This window comes from Bombina bombina, chromosome 6 (genome assembly GCF_027579735.1).
Source record: "Bombina bombina isolate aBomBom1 chromosome 6, aBomBom1.pri, whole genome shotgun sequence".
NCBI lineage: Eukaryota > Metazoa > Chordata > Amphibia > Anura > Bombinatoridae > Bombina > Bombina bombina.
The window spans coordinates 475,205,285-475,227,473 of NC_069504.1; the positions used below are offsets into that span (position 1 = coordinate 475,205,285).

General features: G+C 43.0%; 1 protein-coding gene across 3 annotated transcripts in view; it reads right to left on the reverse strand.

Annotated features, from left to right (window-relative positions):
- IREB2 (iron responsive element binding protein 2) overlaps positions 1–22,189 on the reverse strand; it is a gene marked incomplete in the record, with an annotated part of 432,524 nt that overhangs the window by 258,917 nt on the left and 151,418 nt on the right. For all 3 annotated transcript variants that reach the window (XM_053717273.1, XM_053717272.1, XM_053717271.1), the window contains 1 exon segment: positions 9,718–9,834. In XM_053717273.1, coding sequence (XP_053573248.1) covers positions 9,718–9,834 — 117 coding nt within the window.

Genomic DNA, 22,189 nt, shown 5'->3' on the forward strand with positions numbered 1-22,189 from the left:
TCGACAATCTTGACTGACCTCCTCAAATACTGCAAGGAACATTCTAACCCACCTGAACCAACTTTAACCAAAATGCATGGCATTTACTACTATGAAAAAAAATCTTCATACCACCCTCCTTGAGAAAACAAATTATACAGACCTGTCATGATATTCCATTAGCTGGTCACCCAGGTCTTCAACGTACCTTGGAACTTGTTTCACGTACTTATTGGTGGCCACACATGAAATCCACAATTTCTGATCATATTGCCAGCTGTAGGACTTGTGTCACTTGCAAGCCAGAAAGAAGACCACCTTTTGGCTTGCTCATGCCTATACCAGTCCCTAAAAAGCCTTGGCACCATGTTTCCATGGATTTTATTGTAGATTTACCACCATCAAAAAATCAAACAACTATCCTTGTGGTCATTGATTTATTCACTAAAATGGCTCATTTTATCCCTTTCCATAAACTTCCCACTTCTTCTGAAACTGCCACCCTATTCATTGACCACATTATCAAGTTGCATGGGATACCTTCTATCCTGACGACAGATAGGGGTACACAATTCACCTCAAAATTTTGGAGTAAGTTATGTGCCTTGATTAATATGGAACATCGTTTTACAACAGCTTTTCATCCCCAAACTAATGGGCAGTCAGAGAGGTTAAACCAGTGGCTCGAACATTTTCTCAGATGTTATTGTTCCTATCAACAGAACGATTGGATGAATTACCTTTCCATGGCCGAATTCGCCTACAATAACTTGACCAATGCATCTACTAAAATGACACCCTTCTTCGCAAACTATGCCTACCATCCTACCCTGACCTTCTCCTCCTTTGCTTCTTCGGATTCACCACCGCTGGATCAGCTCCATAATTCTCTGCAGGAGAATTTCAATGTCATCCAGGAGAACATTCGTTCGGCCCAACAGAACCAGAAACATTATTATGACCTCAGGAGAAGGAAGCCACCTGAATACTCCGCAGGAGATTTAGTCTGGCTTTCTACTAAGAACTTGAGATTACAAGTTCCTTCTAAGAAGATGGCCAGTCTCTTCATTGGACCCTTCCCTGTCCAAAGTGTTATCAATACCAATGCTGTCAAGCTACGTCTACCTAGTACTCTTAAGATTCATCCTACGTTTCACGTATCTTTATTAAAACCATATACACCTGCAAGAGATGCACAAATTCTTCTGCCACCTACAAGCCTTCCTCTTCCTGATGATGAGTATGAAGTTGAATCCATTTTGGACTCCAGGATCTCCAGGGGTGTTCTGCAGTACTTGGTCAGGTGGAAAAACTATTCAAGTGATGAGGATTCATGGGAGCCTCTCTCCAATCTCAACACGCCTAAACTTCTCTCCTTGTTTCATCGTCGCCACCCTGATCGGCCTCGTCCATCCGCTGTGGAACAGCGTCCTTGAGGAGGGGGTTCTGTCAGGTTCTGCCTGGTTCAACCCATTTTTCTCCTAGCTACACCCACTACTTTCTGATTTGTTCCTCTTTCTTTAAGTGTGCCGCTCACCTGTTACACCTTGCTCAGTATTGATGATCTTCGCTACAGAGAGGTTTACCTGCCTGCTCAGCTTTTGCTTCTCTACCTTATTATCCGGAGTTCTGAGCCTTATCCTAAACAGCAACTTCTACCTTGGAATTACATTCACAGTCTCTCTCTCTCTGTTGTGGGGTAAAGTACCTATTGCATTTTTTCATTTGCCTCTCGCTGCTTTCTTTTTACCGCAGCTCATACCTTCAGTGTTCATTCAGCCTGTCACTGTGTTTCTCCGATTACGCTACACAGCGTGACGTCACTTCCGGGTCTGCTCCGGTCTCAGTCTAACTACTCTGAATCACCTACGAAGGTAACCGTGCTTGCTCTCCTGCCTGTCTGCATTACCAAGGTACAAATTACTGCTAAACATCATACCTCATATCGTATGTACTGTGTCTTGTATTAAGATAAGAAGTTTAATCTCAAAACTATAAACATTAACCGCAACTTCACTTGTCTTGTCCTGTTACTCCAATGCTGCCTGACTGAATCTTTATCTTGTCCACAGTTCACCTGTTATTATCTAAGCCTGATCTTAACAGTATATTATTTTCTTATTCACTTTCTGCTGAATAAGTTATCAATGCTTGTTATATTAAACTTACTCACATGACTGAAGGAAACCTTTTCAGAAATAGAGGTTTCAGACAGTCCTGTGTAACATACATATTATTATTCATTCTGCAGTTGTGTTCCACCTAACATATAATCACCAGTTCCTGATAGCAGAGTTGCACCCTGCGAGGGTGTGGTAATGGTTATGGACTGGTTGTCTTTGGTAACTATGAGTCTGGTTGGGAACCCCCATCGATAACGGTAGTTAGCCCTACGCAGAGCAGTGGTCACCGACTGGAAGTGTCGGCGCTGTTGGAGGGTGTGTGCTGAAAGGTCAGGTAATATTTGTACTCCCTCGAACCTTCCACTTAAGTTTGGTTTACGATAAGCAGCTTGAAGGAGGCGATCTTTATATAGGTAGCTATGGAAGCACACCACAATGTCCCTCAGCTTGTCAGAACTCACCGACCTGGGGCGCAGAGCCCTATGCGCTCTCTCCATTGTGCCAGACAGTCCTTCAGGGGTGCCTATCAGCTCTTTGAAGAGGTCTTGGAGGTAACCTTGGATATCTGCTGGAGCTACCGTTTCTGGGACTCCTCTGAATCTGATATTACTGCGCCTCGATCTGTCCTCCATATCAGCCAGTTTAGATTCTAATTGTGAGATCTGCTCAGCCAGGTTTTCAGCATAGGCCAGGATATTGGATTGGTCCACAGCTTGATCATCTTGCTTGCGCTCCAGCGCATCAACCCTGTCACCAATTTCTGAGATTTCCTTTTTGAGTTCAGCTGAGCTGCGTTGGATTTCTTGGGTGATGGACTTAGTCTGGATGGCCAGTAGTTTCTTGAGCGATGATTCTGTAATGTAATGTTGGGAGGAAGATGCTGAGTGTTGGCTAGATTGAGATTCTTCATCTTGGGACTCCGGTTCACTCATTTCACCTCCTGGTTGGGATGGGGTTTCCTTAGAAACGTGGGCAAAATGGTCAAAGACTGTGTTTGGGGTTAGACTTTGAATGCTTCTTTATCATGTGAGGCATCTTATAGGTTAATGGTTAGATCCCTGGAAGGCAAAGTAGTGAATCTCTGGAGGCTCAAGAGCAATATCCTGCTGTTTTGAAAGAAATTCAAGGGTTATACATACTAAAATCAAGCACGTAGTTTACATAATACCTATCACATTGTTGGAGCGGGGCTGATTTACACATCAAGAGGAGAAATTACATGAGTGTACAGTTTTGTTACCACCACGCTAGTCCCTCACCTCGGGGAGCAGGGGGATACGACCCGAAGGAAGGGAAAAGGGAGTTGGAAGTGACCCCCCCGGACAAGCCGGGCGGGAGCGGGGAGGTGAGGGGTTAGTCAGTAGGGTATAGAAATCAGTCAGTATACCACAGGTGAATTGTTAGTTCAGTGAGGGCAAGCCTGACTGTGTCAAAATATGAGGTGAGAGAGTGAGAGTATTACACAGACGGGCTTATAAACCTAGATTACCCGGAGTAGTGGCCCCTGTCAGCTAGTGCTCAGAACAAGAAGCTAATTTTGCTTCCTAAGATAGTAAATAATTCAGGTAAGTGCAATAAGCAGACAGGAGCAACTGGGGTTCAGGCAAAATGGAATCACAGAGTGAGTATGGGCGATATTATACAGCAGTCCCTGCAAAGGAAATGAAGCATACAGTTGCTTAATATACAGGCAAGACTAGTATTATGGACTGGACCTGCAGGAGAAAGCTATGTTCAATAATATGTAGTGTCCAAATTCCTGTGAAGAGAAAGGTATGGTTAATATATCACAGAAAAAAAAAAAAAAAAGAAAAACTCTACACCCTGAAAAAGTGACTTCCAGAGACACTTGAGCTGACGCAGCAGCCTTAGTAAATGAATACAGGAGTTTATGTACACTTCTTGTGCTGCACCTTAAAGTCAGATCCCAGCAGAACACTGATCACAAACCCAGGTCGCAGCTGCTATTACAAGGGTTAAAAGTGTAGGGGAATATAGGTCCTGGAGAGGCCACACTTTATGTCTCCGTGTGGGCAACTATGGGGAGATGGGACCCCAGATGAGCAGAGGTTATGTAATTTGTCTTCCCCAAAAACTTGATTGTAGGTCTATTGGTATTAGAGGCCTATAAGGTAATGTTTAGGGCCTGCCACAGGTAGCAACCATTCCCATCTAAGCAATGTCTTGTAAAATTGGGGGGTTCAGTTCCAATGGATTGACAAAGCAGAGTTATGTACCTGGGCCCAACATATGTAACAGAGCTGGGGCAGTAATAATGTGGGGTAAGTCCTGCTTATGTACAGAAGGCAAAGTTAGGCCCCTAGATTAGATGTATGAGGAGGTTTTATGTGCAAGAAACAATACAGAAAGGTCTCACCCAAATCCGGTTCTGTAGGTGTATCTTCCACTGTCACTGCTATGCGTGTGGGCTTGTGTGGAGAAGGGTACAAGGCAGCATGGGCTATATTGCAACAGGAAAAATGGCCGAATTTCGCGCCTCTGAGAAGCCCTCGCCTCCAACAGCTCAGACCCCCCTGTGCAACTAACCGGATCACAGCTTATAATGCCCAAACCAGGATGGGGCTTTAGGAGGGTCGACAGTAGATCGATGTAGGTTTCCCCTTGAGTCCCCGTGCGCAGCAGCTAGGTGTCTCTGTGGGACCAGGCAAACGCAGTTTCAGTTAACAGCTCTGGTTTCCGACTGCCACTCTCAGGGTCGCAACTGTGTGGCTGGTGTTCAAACTACCTCGGAGCGGAGCCCCGACCCTCTGCTCCCTCCTCCTTAGGGACCGTCTGCCATAAGTCCCGTGTAGTGGCGTCTATTGGAAACATTTTTCTAAATATAGGTGGGGAAAAGGGCACACCGGGTCTATCCCACTCCTTGCTAATAATTTCTGTAAGTCTTTTAGGTATAGGAAAAACGTCAGTACACACCGGCACCGCATAGTATCTATCCAGCCTACACAATTTCTCTGGAATTGCAACTGTGTTACAGTCATTCAGAGCAGCTAATACCTCACCAAGCAATACACGGAGGTTCTCAAGCTTAAATTTAAAATTAGAAATCTCTGAATCAGGTTTCCCCGAGTCAGAGATGTCACCCAGACTGAAGCTCTCCGTCCTCATGTTCTGCATACTGTGACGCAGTATCAGACATGGCTCTAACAGCATTTGCGCGCTCTGTATCTCTCCTAACCCCAGAGCTATCGCGCTTGCCTCTTAATTCAGGCAATCTAGATAATACCTCTGACAGGGTATTATTCATGATTGCAGCCATGTCCTGCAAGGTAATCGCTATGGGCGTCCCTGATGTAATTGGCGCCATATTAGCGTGCGTCCCCTGAGCGGGAGGCGAAGGGTCTGACACGTGGGGAGAGTTAGTCGGCATAACTTCCCCCTCGACAGAACCCTCTGGTGATAATTCTTTTATAGATAAAGACTGATCTTTACTGTTTAAGGTGAAATCAATACATTTAGTACACATTCTCCTATGGGGCTCCACCATGGCTTTCAAACATAATGAACAAGTAGGTTCCTCTGTGTCAGACATGTTTAAACAGACTAGCAATGAGACTAGCAAGCTTGGAAAACACTTTAAAACAAGTTTACAAGCAATATAAAAAATGTTACTGCGCCTTTAAGAAACACAAATTTTCCCAAATTTTGAAATAACAGTGAAAAAATGCAGTTACACTAACGAAATTTTTACAGTGTATGTAATAAGTTAGCAGAGCATTGCACCCACTAGCAAATGGATGATTAACCCCTTAATACCAAAAACCGAATAACAAATGACAAAAACGTTTTTTAAACAGTCACAACTGCCACAGCTCTACTGTGGCTTTTTACCTCCCTCAATACGACTTTTGAAGCCTTTTGAGCCCTTCAGAGAAGTCCTGGATCATGCAGGAAGAAGCTGGATGTATGTGTCTGTAATTTTTGCTGTGCAAAAAAACGCTAAAATAGGCGCCTCCCACTCATATTACAACAGTGGGAAGCCTCAGGGAACTGTTTCTAGGCAAAATTCAAGCCAGCCATGTGGAAAAAACTAGGCCCCAATAAGTTTTATCACCAAACATATGTAAAAAACGATTAAACATGCCAGCAAACGTTTTAAAATACACTTTTATAAGAGTATGTATCTCTATTAATAAGCCTGATACCAGTCACTATCACTGCATTTAAGGCTTTACTTACATTACTTCTGTATCAGCAGCATTTTCTAGCAAATTCCATCCCTAGAAAAATATTTGAACTGCACATACCTTATTACAGGAAAACCTGCACGCTATTCCCCCTCAGAATATGTGAGAACAGCAAAGGATCTTAGTTACTTCTGCTAAGATCATAGAAAACGCAGGCAGATTCTTCTTCTAAATACTACCTGAGATAAACGGTACACTCCGGTACCATTTAAAAATAACAAACTTTTGATTGAAGAAATAAACTAAGTATAAAACACCACAGTCCTCTTACGACCTCCATCTTAGTTGAGAGTTGCAAGAGAATGACTGGATATGGCAGTGAGGGGAGGAGCTATATAGCAGCTCTGCTGTGGGTGATCCTCTTGCAACTTCCTGTTGGGAAGGAGAATATCCCACAAGTAATGGATGATCCGTGGACTGGATACACTTAACAAGAGAAATTCTCAATTTTCTAATATTGCGCAATAGAGGCAACAGGTTATGCTTTCTCTCTATTGCGCAATATTTTCCATACATTTTATCACCAGCCTCTCTTCTGCGCCACCCGGTGGTTATTTGTAGCTGCAGCGAGGCTGAAAAATCTATTATAGAGGCATCTCTAGTGAGGCCTCTTATTTTGCTGGGACTGGGAACCTCAGCCAATCAACACCGGTCATGTATGTTCTACTGGTGATTGACAGCACCAGGAGAATGAACTGACTGGAGTTGTTTGACTCCAGTTGAATGTGGTTGTTTGAAATGTGCATTTGTGCATACAATTGTTTTATAGTGACTTATTTTCTTATGCTTTTAGCTATTTTTCTCTCTCCTTCTGGGAGAGTATTATATTACAGTTGCCCCTTATTAATCATTTAGTTTCTATATTTTCATTCTGTGGAGTTTTGTTTTCTTTCTATGATATTTTTTATTTAATTATCTTTATATTATCAGACTTATCTGCACCTAGATAAGCAATGTGAGAAACCTCTTGTCTAGTCTCCCATAAAGCAGGATATACCCCGGTCCTGCTCGTTTACCTGGCCTTATGTGTAGCAGAAAAGGGGATGGAGGAAGCATGGTTTGTGTGTGTGTGACTGTGTTTGTGTGTGCATGCCCCCTGTATGTGTGTGTCCTTGTGTGTATGTTTGTGTGTCCCTGTGTGTGTCCCTGTGTGTGTGTGTGTGTCTGTGTGTCCCTGTGTGTGTGTGTGTGTCTCTGAGTGTCCCTGTGTGTATGTTTGTGTGTGTGTGTCCCTGTGTGTATGTTTGTGTGTGTGTGTCCCTGTGTGTATGTTTGTGTGTGTGTGTCCCTGTGTGTATGTTTGTGTGTGTGTGTCCCTGTGTGTATGTTTGTGTGTGTGTGTCCCTGTGTGTATGTTTGTGTGTGTGTGTCTCTGAGTGTCCCTGTGTGTATGTTTGTGTGTGTGTGTCCCTGTGTGTATGTTTGTGTGTGTGTGTCCCTGTGTGTATGTTTGTGTGTGTGTGTCCCTGTGTGTATGTTTGTGTGTGTGTGTCCCTGTGCGTATGTTTGTGTGTGTGTGTCCCTGTGCGTATGTTTGTGTGTGTGTGTCCCTGTGCGTATGTTTGTGTGTGTGTGTCCCTGTGCGTATGTTTGTGTGTGTGTGTCCCTGTGAGTATGTTTGTGTGTGTGTGTCCCTGTGCGTATGTTTGTGTGTGTGTGTCCCTGTGTGTATGTTTGTGTGTGTGTGTCCCTGTGTGTATGTTTGTGTGTGTGTGTCCCTGTGTGTATGTTTGTGTGTGTGTGTCCCTGTGTGTATGTTTGTGTGTGTGTGTCCCTGTGTGTATGTTTGTGTGTGTGTGTCCCTGTGTGTATGTTTGTGTGTGTGTGTCCCTGTGTGTATGTTTGTGTGTCCCTGTGTGTATGTTTGTGTGTGTGTGTCCCTGTGTGTATGTTTGGGTGTGTGTGTCCCTGTGTGTATGTTTGGGTGTGTGTGTCCCTGTGTGTCTGTGTGTGTGTGTGTGTCCCTGTGTGTATGTTTGTTTGTGCATTACTGTGTGTATGTTTGTGCATTACTGTGTGTATGTTTGTGTGTGTGTGTGTGTGTGTCTTCTGTGTGTATGTTTGTGTGTGTGTGCGCAATTGCAAATTTAAGCTACCTATATTGGGTTCATATATGAGTTTCTCAGGCATATCATCGCTAGTGCCTCAACATCCTCTGACCTTACCGCACGTCACTGAATATATATATGTATCACAAGGACAGAGAGGTTAATGCAAAATTACTATCATCATAAATATTATAAAATTGGCATACAAGACAAACACGTGGGCCCCTCAAAGTGTAAAACAACCCCGGCCAGCTTGTAAAAGTTATAATGGTGCACTATTAACCTTTGGTGTGCAGCAGTTGTTTTTGTGGGAACCCCCCACTGCCTCTGGCTCCGTTTGAAGGGCTTTGTAAAGTGGAGCGAGCGAATGAAAACCGGATTATCGGCTTGCGCAGAATGGACAGGTATTCCATACTGACTGGTGGAGTCAGCTGTGTGCTGACATCGGTCTGCCTGTGGTTCCTTCTGCCAGTTATCTGTAGTGCTCATGTGGACACTGCATGTTGTATATACACGGACCAGAACTTTTATACAGAGGAAAACCATTGCTTGTTTAAGTGCACAGATTGCTGCTGGACTTTTTAATCAGTGGTGAACCATTATAACTTTTACAAGCTGGCTGGTGTTTTACACAAATAATATTTTTGATAATATAAAGTAATTTCGCATTTACCTCTCTATGTCCTTGTGATACTTTATATATTGCGTGTAGTGTGCTGTTCCCTGGTCTTTTGAATGTCCCCTATTATGGTACATTCACTCTTCTCTTGTTGTATTATTTAATGAATTTACATATTATTGGGAGACGTCCCACACTAGATATATTTGTGTATTTTTATGCATAGTCATTTGAATAAATGTGTATTTTGTAATTGCTTTTGTGCCCTCTTTTTATGAGTCTTGAAATAGAAATATGTGATTTTGTAACAGTTTAGTTATTTTTTTAATACATTTGAACAAACTCCCATTACATGAACTTGCGTATATATTTAGATAAAAGCCATGACCAAAATTTATACTTAAGAACTCAATAACACGTATTTCCCTTTAAAATCAAATCTGATGCACCTTCAGATTCACTAACCCAAATGGAGCCCTTGGCTAAAATAGCATGTTGAACCTTTGATATCAGAAATCTTATCTACTTTTGATTACAATACCTAATTATCTGTGAGCTTACTAAAAATGTTATAAATTGGTTTAATTCACTAAACTATATAGCTTTAGAGAGAGGATTGATGCTCTATAATGTCATGAAAATAACCCCATCCAAGCTGTAACTGTTTATTTCAAATGCTCTAGTTTCAGAATTACAATATATAGAATAACAAATATGTGAAAAGGAAAATGGATTAGACTAACCTTTTCATTTAGACATGTCCCAAAATCCTTTTTCATGTCATTCACAGACACCTTGTCCTGGGGTCTTTTGGGTCCACTCACATATGGCACTATTGAGTTTAGATTTATTTCTATGACCTAAATAAAAATAAAAAAAAGGGGACAGATCAATTAGATAACTAACTTTCAAAATCCCTGTAACATAAATCAAATTTTGCAGCATTCTAGACTATAACTGTTTATACCACTAGAAAAAAGTTACGACTATCTGGGATAGATATTTGAGTAACATGGAAATAAAGTTTTTAGAACCAAGTACAGGTGGCCCTCGTTTTACAACGGTTCAATTTACACCGTTTCAGAATAACAACCTTTTTTTCCCAGTCATGTGACTGCTGTTGAAAAGCATTGAGAAGCAGTGCATTTATTAAAATATCCAGTAGGTGGAGCTGTCTGTGTTGCAGCACAGGCAAGCAAGCTGAAATTAATCAGTTTAACCAGACCTGAGCTATCGAGCAGATTTCAAAGGAATAAGATCTTCCTGTCTATAACTCAGTCCAGATTGGAATTCATAGAAAGAACTGTTTGCAGAAAAATGCAAGTGAAGTCTGTGTTGTGTGATTATTTTATTAGGTTTATAATGCTGTTTAGCATTTAAAGTCTTCATTTCAAAGCTTTAAAAATAATGTATTAGGTGTTACTTATGACAATTTTGAGAGGGGCTTGGAACCTATCTCCCTTACTTCCCATTGACTTACATTATAAACTGGGTTTCAATTTACAACGGTTTCGATTTACAACCATTCCTTCTGGAACCTAACCCCGGCGTAAACTGAAGGTTACCTGTATTGAAATCACCATTGCATTAACAATCCCATATATATTGTGCATGTGTGTAATCATAATGTGAAGCTTTATTTCTCCTGCCCTAACGAGTGATGTTTAGCCCAAGCAAGCTAGAACAGTACACACCAAACATCTATGTCTCTGAAAACTACCATTCCTTCTGGAACCTAACCCCGGCGTAAACTGAGGGTTACCTGTATTGAAATCACCATTGCATTAACAATCCCATATATATTGTGCATGTGTGTAATCATAATGTGAAGCTTTATTTCTCCTGCCCTAACGAGTGATGTTTTGCCCAAGCAAGCTAGAACAGTACACACCAAACATCTATGTCTCTGAAAACTTTTAGTTTGTATAATTTGTCTAAGTTCTACTTGCACTCTCAAAAAAGAAGATTGAAGCCCTCATATAAAAAACAAATAAAAAAAGAATTAGCTAAGAGTTATTATTATCAGTTATTTGTAGAGTTGATATCATTACAAGCACAAATAAAAAAATAACTCTGAGAAGCCTGCTTTCAACAACAAATCCTACAGAAAAGGAAAAAGTCAAAATGAATAGTTAAAGGGATATAAAACCCCCAACAAAATGTATTTAGTGATTTACAAATAGCATACAATTTAAAAAAATATCAATTCACTTCTATTATCAAATTTGCTTTATTTCTACAGTATTCTTTGTTGAAGAGTTACCTGAATAGATGTCTGGAGAATTAAATGGCAGCTCTGTTTCCTGCTGCCATATAGTGCTCCAGACATGGAAAGGCTCTTAAAGGGACATTATACACAAAAAATGTGGGCTAATTAAATAAAGCATAAAAAGAAAATAAAGTTTTTAATTAACATGTATTATCAATTTTGCTGCTTAAGGTCCTAAAAAACATAATTTATGCTTACCTGATAAATTCCTTTCTTCTGTTGTGTGATCAGTCCACGGGTCATCATTACTTCTGGGATATAACTCCTCCCCAACAGGAAATGCAAGAGGATTCACCCAGCAGAGCTGCATATAGCTCCTCCCCTCTACGTCAGTCCCAGTCATTCGACCAAGAATCAACGAGAAAGGAGTAACCAAGGGTGAAGTGGTGACTGGAGTATAATTTAAAAGATATTTACCTGCCTTAAAACAGGGCGGGCCGTGGACTGATCACACAACAGAAGAAAGGAATTTATCAGGTAAGCATAAATTATGTTTTCTTCTGTTATGTGTGATCAGTCCACGGGTCATCATTACTTCTGGGATACCAATACCAAAGCAAAAGTACACGGATGACGGGAGGGATAGGCAGGCTCATTATACAGAAGGAACCACTGCCTGAAGAACCTTTCTCCCAAAAATAGCCTCCGAAGAAGCAAAAGTGTCAAATTTGTAAAATTTGGAAAAAGTATGAAGCGAAGACCAAGTTGCAGCCTTGCAAATCTGTTCAACAGAGGCCTCATTCTTAAAGGCCCAAGTGGAAGCCACAGCTCTAGTGGAGTGAGCTGTAATTCTTTCAGGAGGCTGCTGTCCAGCAGTCTCATAGGCTAAACGTATTATGCTACGAAGCCAAAAAGAGAGAGAGGTAGCAGAAGCTTTTTGACCTCTCCTCTGTCCAGAGTAAACGACAAACAAGGAAGAAGTTTGGCGAAAATCTTTAGTTGCCTGCAAGTAGAACTTGAGGGCACGAACTACATCCAGATTGTGTAAAAGACGTTCCTTCTTTGAAGAAGGATTTGGACACAAGGATGGGACAACAATCTCTTGATTGATGTTCCTGTTAGTGACTACCTTAGGTAAGAACCCAGGTTTAGTACGCAGAACTACCTTGTCTGAGTGAAAAATCAGATAAGGGGAATCACAATGTAAGGCTGATAACTCAGAGACTCTTCGAGCCGAGGAAATAGCCATTAAAAACAGAACTTTCCAAGATAACATTTTTATATCAATGGAATGAAGGGGTTCAAACGGAACACCCTGTAAAACGTTAAGAACTAAGTTTAAACTCCATGGTGGAGCAACAGCTTTAAACACAGGCTTGATCCTAGCTAAAGCCTGACAAAAGGACTGGACGTCTGGATTTTCTGACAGACGTCTGTGTAACAAGATGGACAGAGCTGAAATCTGTCCCTTTAATGAACTAGCTGATAAACCCTTTTCTAAACCTTCTTATAGAAAAGACAATATCCTAGCGATCCTAACCTTACTCCAGGAGTAACCTTTGGATTCGCACCAGTATAGGTATTTCCGCCATATTTTATGGTAAATCCTTCTGGTAACAGGCTTCCTAGCCTGAATCAAGGTATCAATAACCGACTCAGAAAAACCACGTTTTGATAAAATCAAGCGTTCAATTTCCAAGCAGTCAGCTTCAGAGAAGTTAGATTTTGATGTTTGAATGGACCCTGTATCAGAAGGTCCTGTCTTAGAGGTAGAGACCAAGGCGGACAGGATGACATGTCCACTAGATCTGCATACCAAGTCCTGCGTGGCCAAGCAGGTGCTATTAGAATTACTGATGCTCTCTCCTGTTTGATTTTGGCAATCAATCGAGGAAGCAGCGGGAAGGGTGGAAACACATAAGCCATCCTGAAGTTCCAAGGTGCTGTCAAAGCATCTATCAGAACTGCTCCTGGATCCCTGGATCTGGACCCGTAGCGAGGAAGTTTGGCGTTCTGGCGAGACGCCATGAGATCTATCTCTGGTTTGCCCCAACGTCGAAGTATTTGGGCAAAGACCTCCGGATGAAGTTCCCACTCCCCCGGATGAAAAGTCTGGCGACTCAAGAAATCCGCCTCCCAGTTCTCCACTCCCGGGATGTGGATTGCTGACAGGTGGCAAGAGTGAGACTCTGCCCAGCGAATTATCTTTGATACTTCCATCATTGCTAGGGAGCTTCTTGTCCCTCCCTGATGGTTGATGTAAGCTACAGTCGTGATGTTGTCCGACTGAAACCTGATGAACCCCCGAGTTGTTAACTGGGGCCAAGCCAGAAGGGCATTGAGAACTGCTCTCAATTCCAGAATGTTTATTGGTAGGAGACTCTCCTCCTGATTCCATAGTCCCTGAGCCTTCAGAGAATTCCAGACAGCGCCCCAACCTAGTAGGCTGGCGTCTGTTGTTACAATTGTCCAGTCTGGCCTGCTGAATGGCATCCCCCTGGACAGGTGTGGCCGATAAAGCCACCATAGAAGAGAATTTCTGGTCTCTTGATTCAGATTCAGAGTAGGGGACAAATCTGAGTAATCCCCATTCCACTGACTTAGCATGCATAATTGCAGCGGTCTGAGGTGTAGGCGTGCAAAAGGTACTATGTCCATTGCCGCTACCATTAAGCCGATCACCTCCATGCATTGAGCTACTGACGGGTGTTGAATGGAATGAAGGACGCGGCATGCATTTTGAAGTTTTGTTAACCTGTCTTCTGTCAGGTAAATCTTCATTTCTACAGAATCTATAAGAGTCCCCAAGAATGGAACTCTTGTGAGAGGAAAGAGAGAACTCTTCTTTTCGTTCACTTTCCATCCATGCGACCTTAGAAATGCCAGAACTAACTCTGTATGAGACTTGGCAGTTTGAAAGCTTGAAGCTTGTATTAGAATGTCGTCTAGGTACGGAGCTACCGAAATCCCTCGCGGTCTTAGTACCGCTAGAAGGGCACCCAGAACCTTTGTGAAGATTCTTGGAGCCGTAGCTAATCCGAATGGAAGAGCTACAAACTGGTAGTGCCTGTCTAAGAAGGCAAACCTTAGATACCGGTGATGATCTTTGTGGATCGGTATGTGAAGGTAAGCATCCTTTAAATCCACTGTGGTCATGTACTGACCCTCTTGGATCATGGGTAAGATTGTCCGAATAGTTTCCATTTTGAACGATGGAACTCTTAGGAATTTGTTTAGAGTCTTTAAATCTAAGATTGGCCTGAAAGTTCCCTCTTTTTTGGGAACCACAAACAGGTTTGAGTAGAACCCTTGTCCTTGTTCCGACCACGGAACCGGATGGATCACTCCCATTGTTAACAGATCTTGTACGCAGCGTAGAAACGCTTCTTTCTTTATCTGGTTTGTTGACAACCTTGACAGATGAAATCTCCCTCTTGGGGGAGATAATTTGAAGTCTAGAAGGTATCCCTGAGATATGATCTCTAGTGCCCAGGGATCCTGAACATCTCTTGCCCAGGCCTGGGCGAAGAGAGAGAGTCTGCCCCCTACTAGATCCGGTCCCGGATCGGGGGCTCTCGGTTCATGCTGTCTTTGGGGCAGCAGCAGGTTTCCTGGCCTGCTTGCTTTTGTTCCAGGACTGGTTAGGCTTCCAGCCTTGCCTGTAACGAGCAACAGCTCCTTCCTGTTTTGGTGCAGTGGAGGTTGATGCTGCTCCTGTCTTGAAATTCCGAAAGGGACGAAAATTAGACTGTCTAGCCTTAGCTTTGGCCTTGTCTTGAGGTAGGGCGTGGCCCTTACCTCCCGTAATGTCAGCGATAATTTCTTTCAAACCGGGCCCGAATAAGGACTGCCCCTTGAAAGGTATATTAAGTAATTTGGACTTAGAAGTAACATCAGCTGACCAGGATTTTAGCCACAGTGCCCTGCGTGCCTGTATGGCGAATCCTGAGTTCTTAGCCGTAAGTTTGGTTAAATGTACTACGGCCTCCGAAATGAAAGAATTAGCTAGTTTAAGGACTCTAAGCCTGTCCGTAATGTCGTCTAGCGTAGAGGAACTAAGGTTCTCTTCAAGCGACTCAATCCAAAATGCTGCCGCAGCCGTAATCGGCGCGATACATGCAAGGGGTTGTAATATAAAACCTTGTTGAACAAACATTTTCTTAAGGTAACCCTCTAATTTTTTATCCATTGGATCTGAGAAAGCACAGCTATCCTCCACCGGGATAGTGGTACGCTTAGCTAAAGTAGAAACTGCTCCCTCCACCTTGGGGACCGTTTGCCATAAGTCCCGAGTGGTGGCGTCTATTGGAAACATCTTTCTAAATATTGGAGGGGGTGAGAACGGCACACCGGGGTCTATCCCACTCCTTAGTAACAATTTCAGTTAGTCTCTTAGGTATAGGAAAAACGTCAGTACTCGCCGGTACCGCAAAGTATTTATCCAACCTACACAGTTTCTCTGGTATTGCAACGGTGTTACAATCGTTGAGAGCTGCTAAGACCTCCCCTAGTAGTACACGGAGGTTCTCCAATTTAAATTTAAAATTTGAAATATCTGAGTCCAATCTGTTTGGATCAGAACCGTCACCCACAGAATGAAGCTCTCCGTCCTCATGCTCTGCGAGCTGTGACGCAGTATCAGACATGGCCCTAGCATTGTCAGCGCACTCTGTTCTCACCCCAGAGTGATCACGCTTGCCTCTTAGTTCTGGTAATTTAGACAAAACTTCAGTCATAACAGTAGCCATATCTTGTAATGTTATCTGTAATGGCCGCCCAGATGTACTAGGCGCCAAAATATCACGCACCTCCCGGGCGGGAGATGCAGGTACTGTCGCGTGAGGCGAGTTAGTCGGCATAACTCTCCCCTCGCTGTTTGGTGAAATTTGTTCACATTGTACAGATTGACTTTTATTTAAAGTAGCATCAATACAGTTAGTACATAAATTTCTATTGGGCTCCACCTTGGCATTGGAACAAATGACACAGATATCTTCCTCTGAGTCAGACATGTTTAACACACTAGCAAAAAAACTTACAACTTGGTTATAATCTTTTTTAGCAAAAAAACGCACTGTGCCTCAAAGAGGTACTAACGATTAAATGACAGTTGAAATAATGAACTGAAAAAACAGTTATAGCATCAAACTTTAAAACAACACAACTTTTAGCAAAGGTTTGTTCCCATTAGTAAAAAACAACACTAATTAAATTTGTACATAAGAAAACAAAACAACGTTTTTTTATTCACAGTCACTATAAGAATTCTCACAGCTCTGCTGAGAGAATTTACCTCCCTTCAAAGAAGTTTGAAGACCCCTGAGATCTGTCAGAGATGAACCGGATCATGCAGGAAATATAAAAGTAGCTGACTGGAATTTTTTGATGCGTAGCAAAGAGCGCCAAAAACGGCCCCTCCCTCTCCCACACAGCAGTGAAGAGAAACGAAACTGTCACAATTAAAGCAAAAAACTGCCAAGTGGAAAATAATGCCCAAATATTTATTCACACAGTACCTCAGCAATGTAAACGATTCTACATTCCAGCAAAAACGTTTAACATGAGAATAGTTATTAAAAGGATTAGTGACCTTTAACACAGTAGTTCCGGTGAAATACCATCCCCAGAATACTGAAGTGTATACATACATGTCATTTTAACGGTATGGCAGGCTTTTCTCATCAATTCCATTCAGAAAATAAAAACTGCCACATACCTCAATGCAGATTCATCTGCCCGCTGTCCCCTGATCTGAAGCCTTTACCTCCCTCAGATGGTCGAGAACAGCAATATGATCTTAACGACTCCGGTTAAAATCATAGTAAAAAATCTCTGTCAGATTCTTCCTCAAACTCTGCCAGAGAAGTAATAACACGCTCCGGTGCTATTTTAAAATAACAAACTTTTGATTGAAGTCATAAAAACTAAGTATAATCACCATAGTCCTCTCACACATCCTATCTAGTCGTTGGGTGCAAGAGAATGACTGGGACTGACGTAGAGGGGAGGAGCTATATGCAGCTCTGCTGGGTGAATCCTCTTGCATTTCCTGTTGGGGAGGAGTTATATCCCAGAAGTAATGATGACCCGTGGACTGATCACACATAACAGAAGAAATGATGTTAAAGTTTGAAGTCCTCTGACATGAGAATACGTTTGTAATACCTGCAGGAATTCCACTTCCCTCCCGGTTACCACAGCATTTAATTAGGTTGTGCAGAGACTGGAGATCTGTGGTAACCGGGAGGGGGGAAAGGAAGTGGAATTCTGCATGATCGTTTCTGCCTTTGAACATAGTACTGCACAAAACATTACACAGAACGCTCCAGCAGGAGGGCTGTCAAACACTCTTTAGGGAGTGTGTAAAAAAGCCTTGTTCTGTAGCTACTGGGTATTACGAACGTTTTCTCATGAAGTCAGAGGACTTCAAACTTTAACATCATTTTAGGACCTTAAGCAGCAAAATTGATAATAAATGTTAATTAAAAACTTTGTCTTTTTTATGCTTTATTTAATTAGCCCATATTTTTTAGAATGTATAATGTCCCTTTAAGCTTATGTCCCAGCATTTTAACAAAAGATACCAAGAAAACAAAGAAAATCTTATAATAGAAGTAATTTAGAAAGTTGTTAAAGGGACAGTAAATGTTGAGAATAATGTTATAAAATTCTGCACACAGTGCAGAATTATATAACATTTTAGTGGCAACTTAAAAAAAACAACAAATTATGCTTGCCTGATAATTTCATTTCATTCTGTATGAGGAGAGTCCACGGCATCATATCCGGGTATAAATGGTGCCAGAAGAGAAAACCTAATTTTGGTCTGCCCATCGGAGTATATGGGCGGGGGCCGTGGACTCTCCTCATACAGAATGAAATTAAATTATCAGGTAAGCATAATTTATGTTTTCCTTCTTAATATGAGGAGAGTCCACAGCATCATTCTTTACTATTGTGAAAACTATACCCAAGCTCTAGAGGGCACTGAATGATAACGGGAGGGGTAAAAGAGGCGGACCCTAATCTGAGGGCACCACAGCCTGCAAAACCTCTCCCCTTAAAGCTGCTTCGGCCGAAGCAAAAACAACAAACTTGTAAAATTTAGAAAAAGCATGTAAGAAGGACCAGGTAGCCTCCTTACAAATATGATCCATAGACGCCTCGTTCTTAAAGGCCCAAGAGGAAGCCACCGCTCTAGTGGATTGAACCGTAATCCTTTGAGGAGGTCTAAGCTCCGCTGACTCATAAGCTAAGCATACAACACTCCTCAACCAAAAAGATAAGAGAAGTCAAAGAAGCCTTCAGACCCTTACGCTTCCCAGAGAAGATAACGACAAAAAAGTTTGCCTAAAATCCTTAGTAGCTTGAAGATAAAACTCCAGATTATGAAGTAAACGTTCCTTTGAAGAAGTATTAGGATACAAGGAAGGAACCACAATCTCCTGATTGATGTTGCGATCAGACACAATCTTAGGAAGAAAACCCAAGCAGGTACTTAGGACAGCCTTATCAGTGTGGAACACCAGATAAGGAGGCTCACATTGCAAGGCAGCTATTTCAGAAACTCTGCGTGCCGACGCAATAGTTAATAGAAAAAGAACCTTCCAGGACAACAATTTGATGTCAACCGAATGCATAGCCTCAAACGGAGCCAGTTGTTAAAACTTAAGAACAAGATTCAAACTCCAAGGTGGAGTATTAGATCTAAACACAGGTCTGATCCTAATCAGAGTCTTAACGAAAGATTGCACGTCAGGGAGGTCAACGAGCCTCTTGAGCAGCAAAACAGATGGGGCCGAAAACCGTCCCCTCGGGGAACTGGCAGAAAGGCACTTCTCCAGACCCTCCTGCAGAAAAAAAAATATCCTGGCAGCCTTAACCTTATGCCAGGCTAAACCCCGTTCTTCCTACCTGAATAAGTGAGCTCTGCACACCTTATGATAGAAGCAACGAGTAACAGGCTTACAAGCCTGAATCAGAGTATCAATAACCCTCTCTTGGCTAGGACTAAGGGTTCAATCTCCAACCAGTCTGCCTCAGAGAATCTAGATTCTGATTAACAAAAGGACCCTGTTCCAGCAGATCCCTGCGACAAGGTAACTTCCACGGAGGAGATGAGGACATCCCCACCAGATCCGCGAACCACATCCTTTGCGGCCACGATGGAGCAATCCGTATCACTGATGCCTGCTCATGCTTGATGCAGGCCACTACACGAGGAAGAAGTGGAAACGGCGGTAAAATGTAAATCAGGTTGAACCTCCAAGGCACTGCTAATGCATCTATTGGCTCCGCTTGAGGATCCCTGGACCGCGACCCATATCTGGGTAGCTTGGAATTGAGCCGGGATGCCATGAGATCTATGTCCGGCGTCCCCCATTTGTTGCAAATCTATGCAAACTTCTCGGGATGGCGAGACCATTCCCCCGGATGAAAGGAATGTCTGCTGAGGAAATCCAGTTGTCCACACCCAGAATGTGGATCGCTGAGAGCGAGCAGTTGTGGGCCTTCGCCCACTCCAGAATCTGAGATACTTCCCTCATTGTTAGGGAGCTTCTCGTTCCCCCCTGATGGTTGACGTAAGCCACCAAGGTTATGTTGTCTGATTGGAATCTGATAAACTGGGACGAACCCAGAAGAGGCCAAGCCTTCAGAGCATTGAAGATTGCCCTAAGTTTCAGAATGTTGATCGGAAAGGAAGGATTCCTCTCAAGTCCACAGGCCCTATTCCTTCCTGGCACACCAAACAGCTCCCCATCCTGATAGACTTGCATCCGTAGTCACAATCTCCCAGGATGGTCTCAAGAAGGATGTCCCTTGGGACAGGTGATCTGGACAGAGCCACCAGGAGAGCGATTCTCTCGACCGGTTGTCCAGAAAAATCGGTTGAGACAGATCCGAATGATCGCCTTTCCACTGTCTCAGCATGCACAGCTGTAGCGGTCTAAGATGGAATCTGGCAAAAGGAATGATGTCCATGCTGGACACCATGAGACCAATCACCTCCATACACCAAGCCACAGAGGACCTTGAGGAGGTCTGGAGGGCAAGACAAGCGGAAGTTAGCTAGTAACGTCTCTGGTCTGTAAGGAATATTCTACCCTGGTACTGGAAATAAGATAACTCTTTTCTAAGTTTATCTTCCATCCACGAGATCGAATAAGAAGCAGAAGATATTTCGAATGATCTTCTGCCAGACAACAAGATGGTGCTTGAACCAGTATATCGTCTTAGTATGAAGCTACTGCTATACCTCTGGTCCTGGCAACTGAAAGCAGAGCCCCTAGAACCTTCGTAAAAACTCTTGGAGCAGTAGCTAGACCAAACGGAAGTGCAAAAATCTAGAAGTGCTGGTCCAGGAACGCAAACCTTAGGAACTTGAAGTGTTCCTTGTGGTTTGGAACGTGAAGGTAAGCATCCTTCAGATCTATAGTGGTCATGAACTGTCCTTCCTAAACTAAGGGAAGGATGGACCTTATAGTCTCCATCTTGAACGGGGAGACAAATAGGAATTTGTTTAAGCACTTTAGGTACAGAATAGGGCGGAAAGTTCCCTCCTTTGGGACCACAAAAAGGTTTGAATAGTATCCCAAACCTTTTTCGGTAAGAGGTACCGGGACAATGACTCCTAGGGAGAAGAGATCCCTCACGCACCCCAGAAAGGCTTCCCTCTTTTCTGGCCTGAAAGACAGGTTTATTAGGAGGAATCTGCCCCTGGGTGGATGAGACTTGAAACCTATCTTGTATCCCTGAGCGATGACCTCCAGGACCAACGGGTCCTGCATGTCCCCAAACCAAGTGTCTGAAAAGAGCGACAGTCTGCCCCCTACGTGATCCAGAACCGGATTGGGGGCCGCCCCTTCATGCCGACTTTGTCTTGGCGGGCTTCTTGCTCTGCTTGGATTTATGACAGGTCTGAGCCGGCTTCCAAGTACCCTTGGGTTACTCAGGCTTTGTAGAGGGCTGCTGACGTTGGGATTTATCAGAACGAAAGGAATGAAAATTTGGACCTTGTCCCTTAGGCTTGTTCCTCTTATCCTGCAGTAAAAAGGCACCTTTGCCTCCAGTAACTGTGGAGATAATGGAGTCCAGGCCTGGACCAAATAAAATCTTTCCCTTAAAGGGGAGGGAAAGAAATCTGGACTTAGAAGCCATGTTCGCGGACCAGGACTTCAGCCAGAGTGCACTACAGGCTTGAACAGAAAAACCTGAAGCCTTAGCATTCAGGTGAATGATTTGCATCACAAATAAAAGAATTAGCCATCCTTAAGGCCTTAATTCTTTCCTGGATCACGTCAAGGGGACCCTCCACCACGATCAACTCAGATAAGGAGTCGCACCAGTAGGTAGTCGCTCCAGCAACAGCTGCTGCTGTTTGAAACAAATATCCCGTATGTTGAAACATCTTTCTTAACAGAGTTTCTATCTTCTTATCTATGGGCTCTTTAAATGATGAACTATCCTCAAGCGAGATAGTAGTGCGTTTAGCAAAGATGGAGATAGCGCCATCCACCTTGGGGATAGAAACGCACAACTCCAATTGAGAGTCCGGGACCGATTTCTTAAAGAAAGCCGAAGGGAAAAAGAACCAATCCTTCCCCATTCGTTCTTAATAATGTTCGCCAGCTTTACAGGAACCGGGAAAGTTTGTGGTACAACCCTGTCCTCGTAGACCTTATCTAATTTAGGAATCAAAGGTTCCTCAGGCAATTTGCGCTCTGGAACCTCTAATGTATCCAAAACGTCCTTCAACAGAAAGCGTAAATGTTCAATCCTAAATCTAAAGTCTGGTTCCTCTGCAGCTGGAGGTTTAGAGGCAGCAGACTACGACCCAGAAAGTGCGCACTCTGAAGTATCAGAGGTGCCTTCATCATCGGATAATGATCAGATAAATCCAACAAACTAGTTGATGACCCCTGGGAAGGATAGCAATATTTGACCTTTCGCTTGAGCTTAGCAGGGCGAGGTAAAGCACTAAAGGCCCCTGACACCACCGTTTGTAA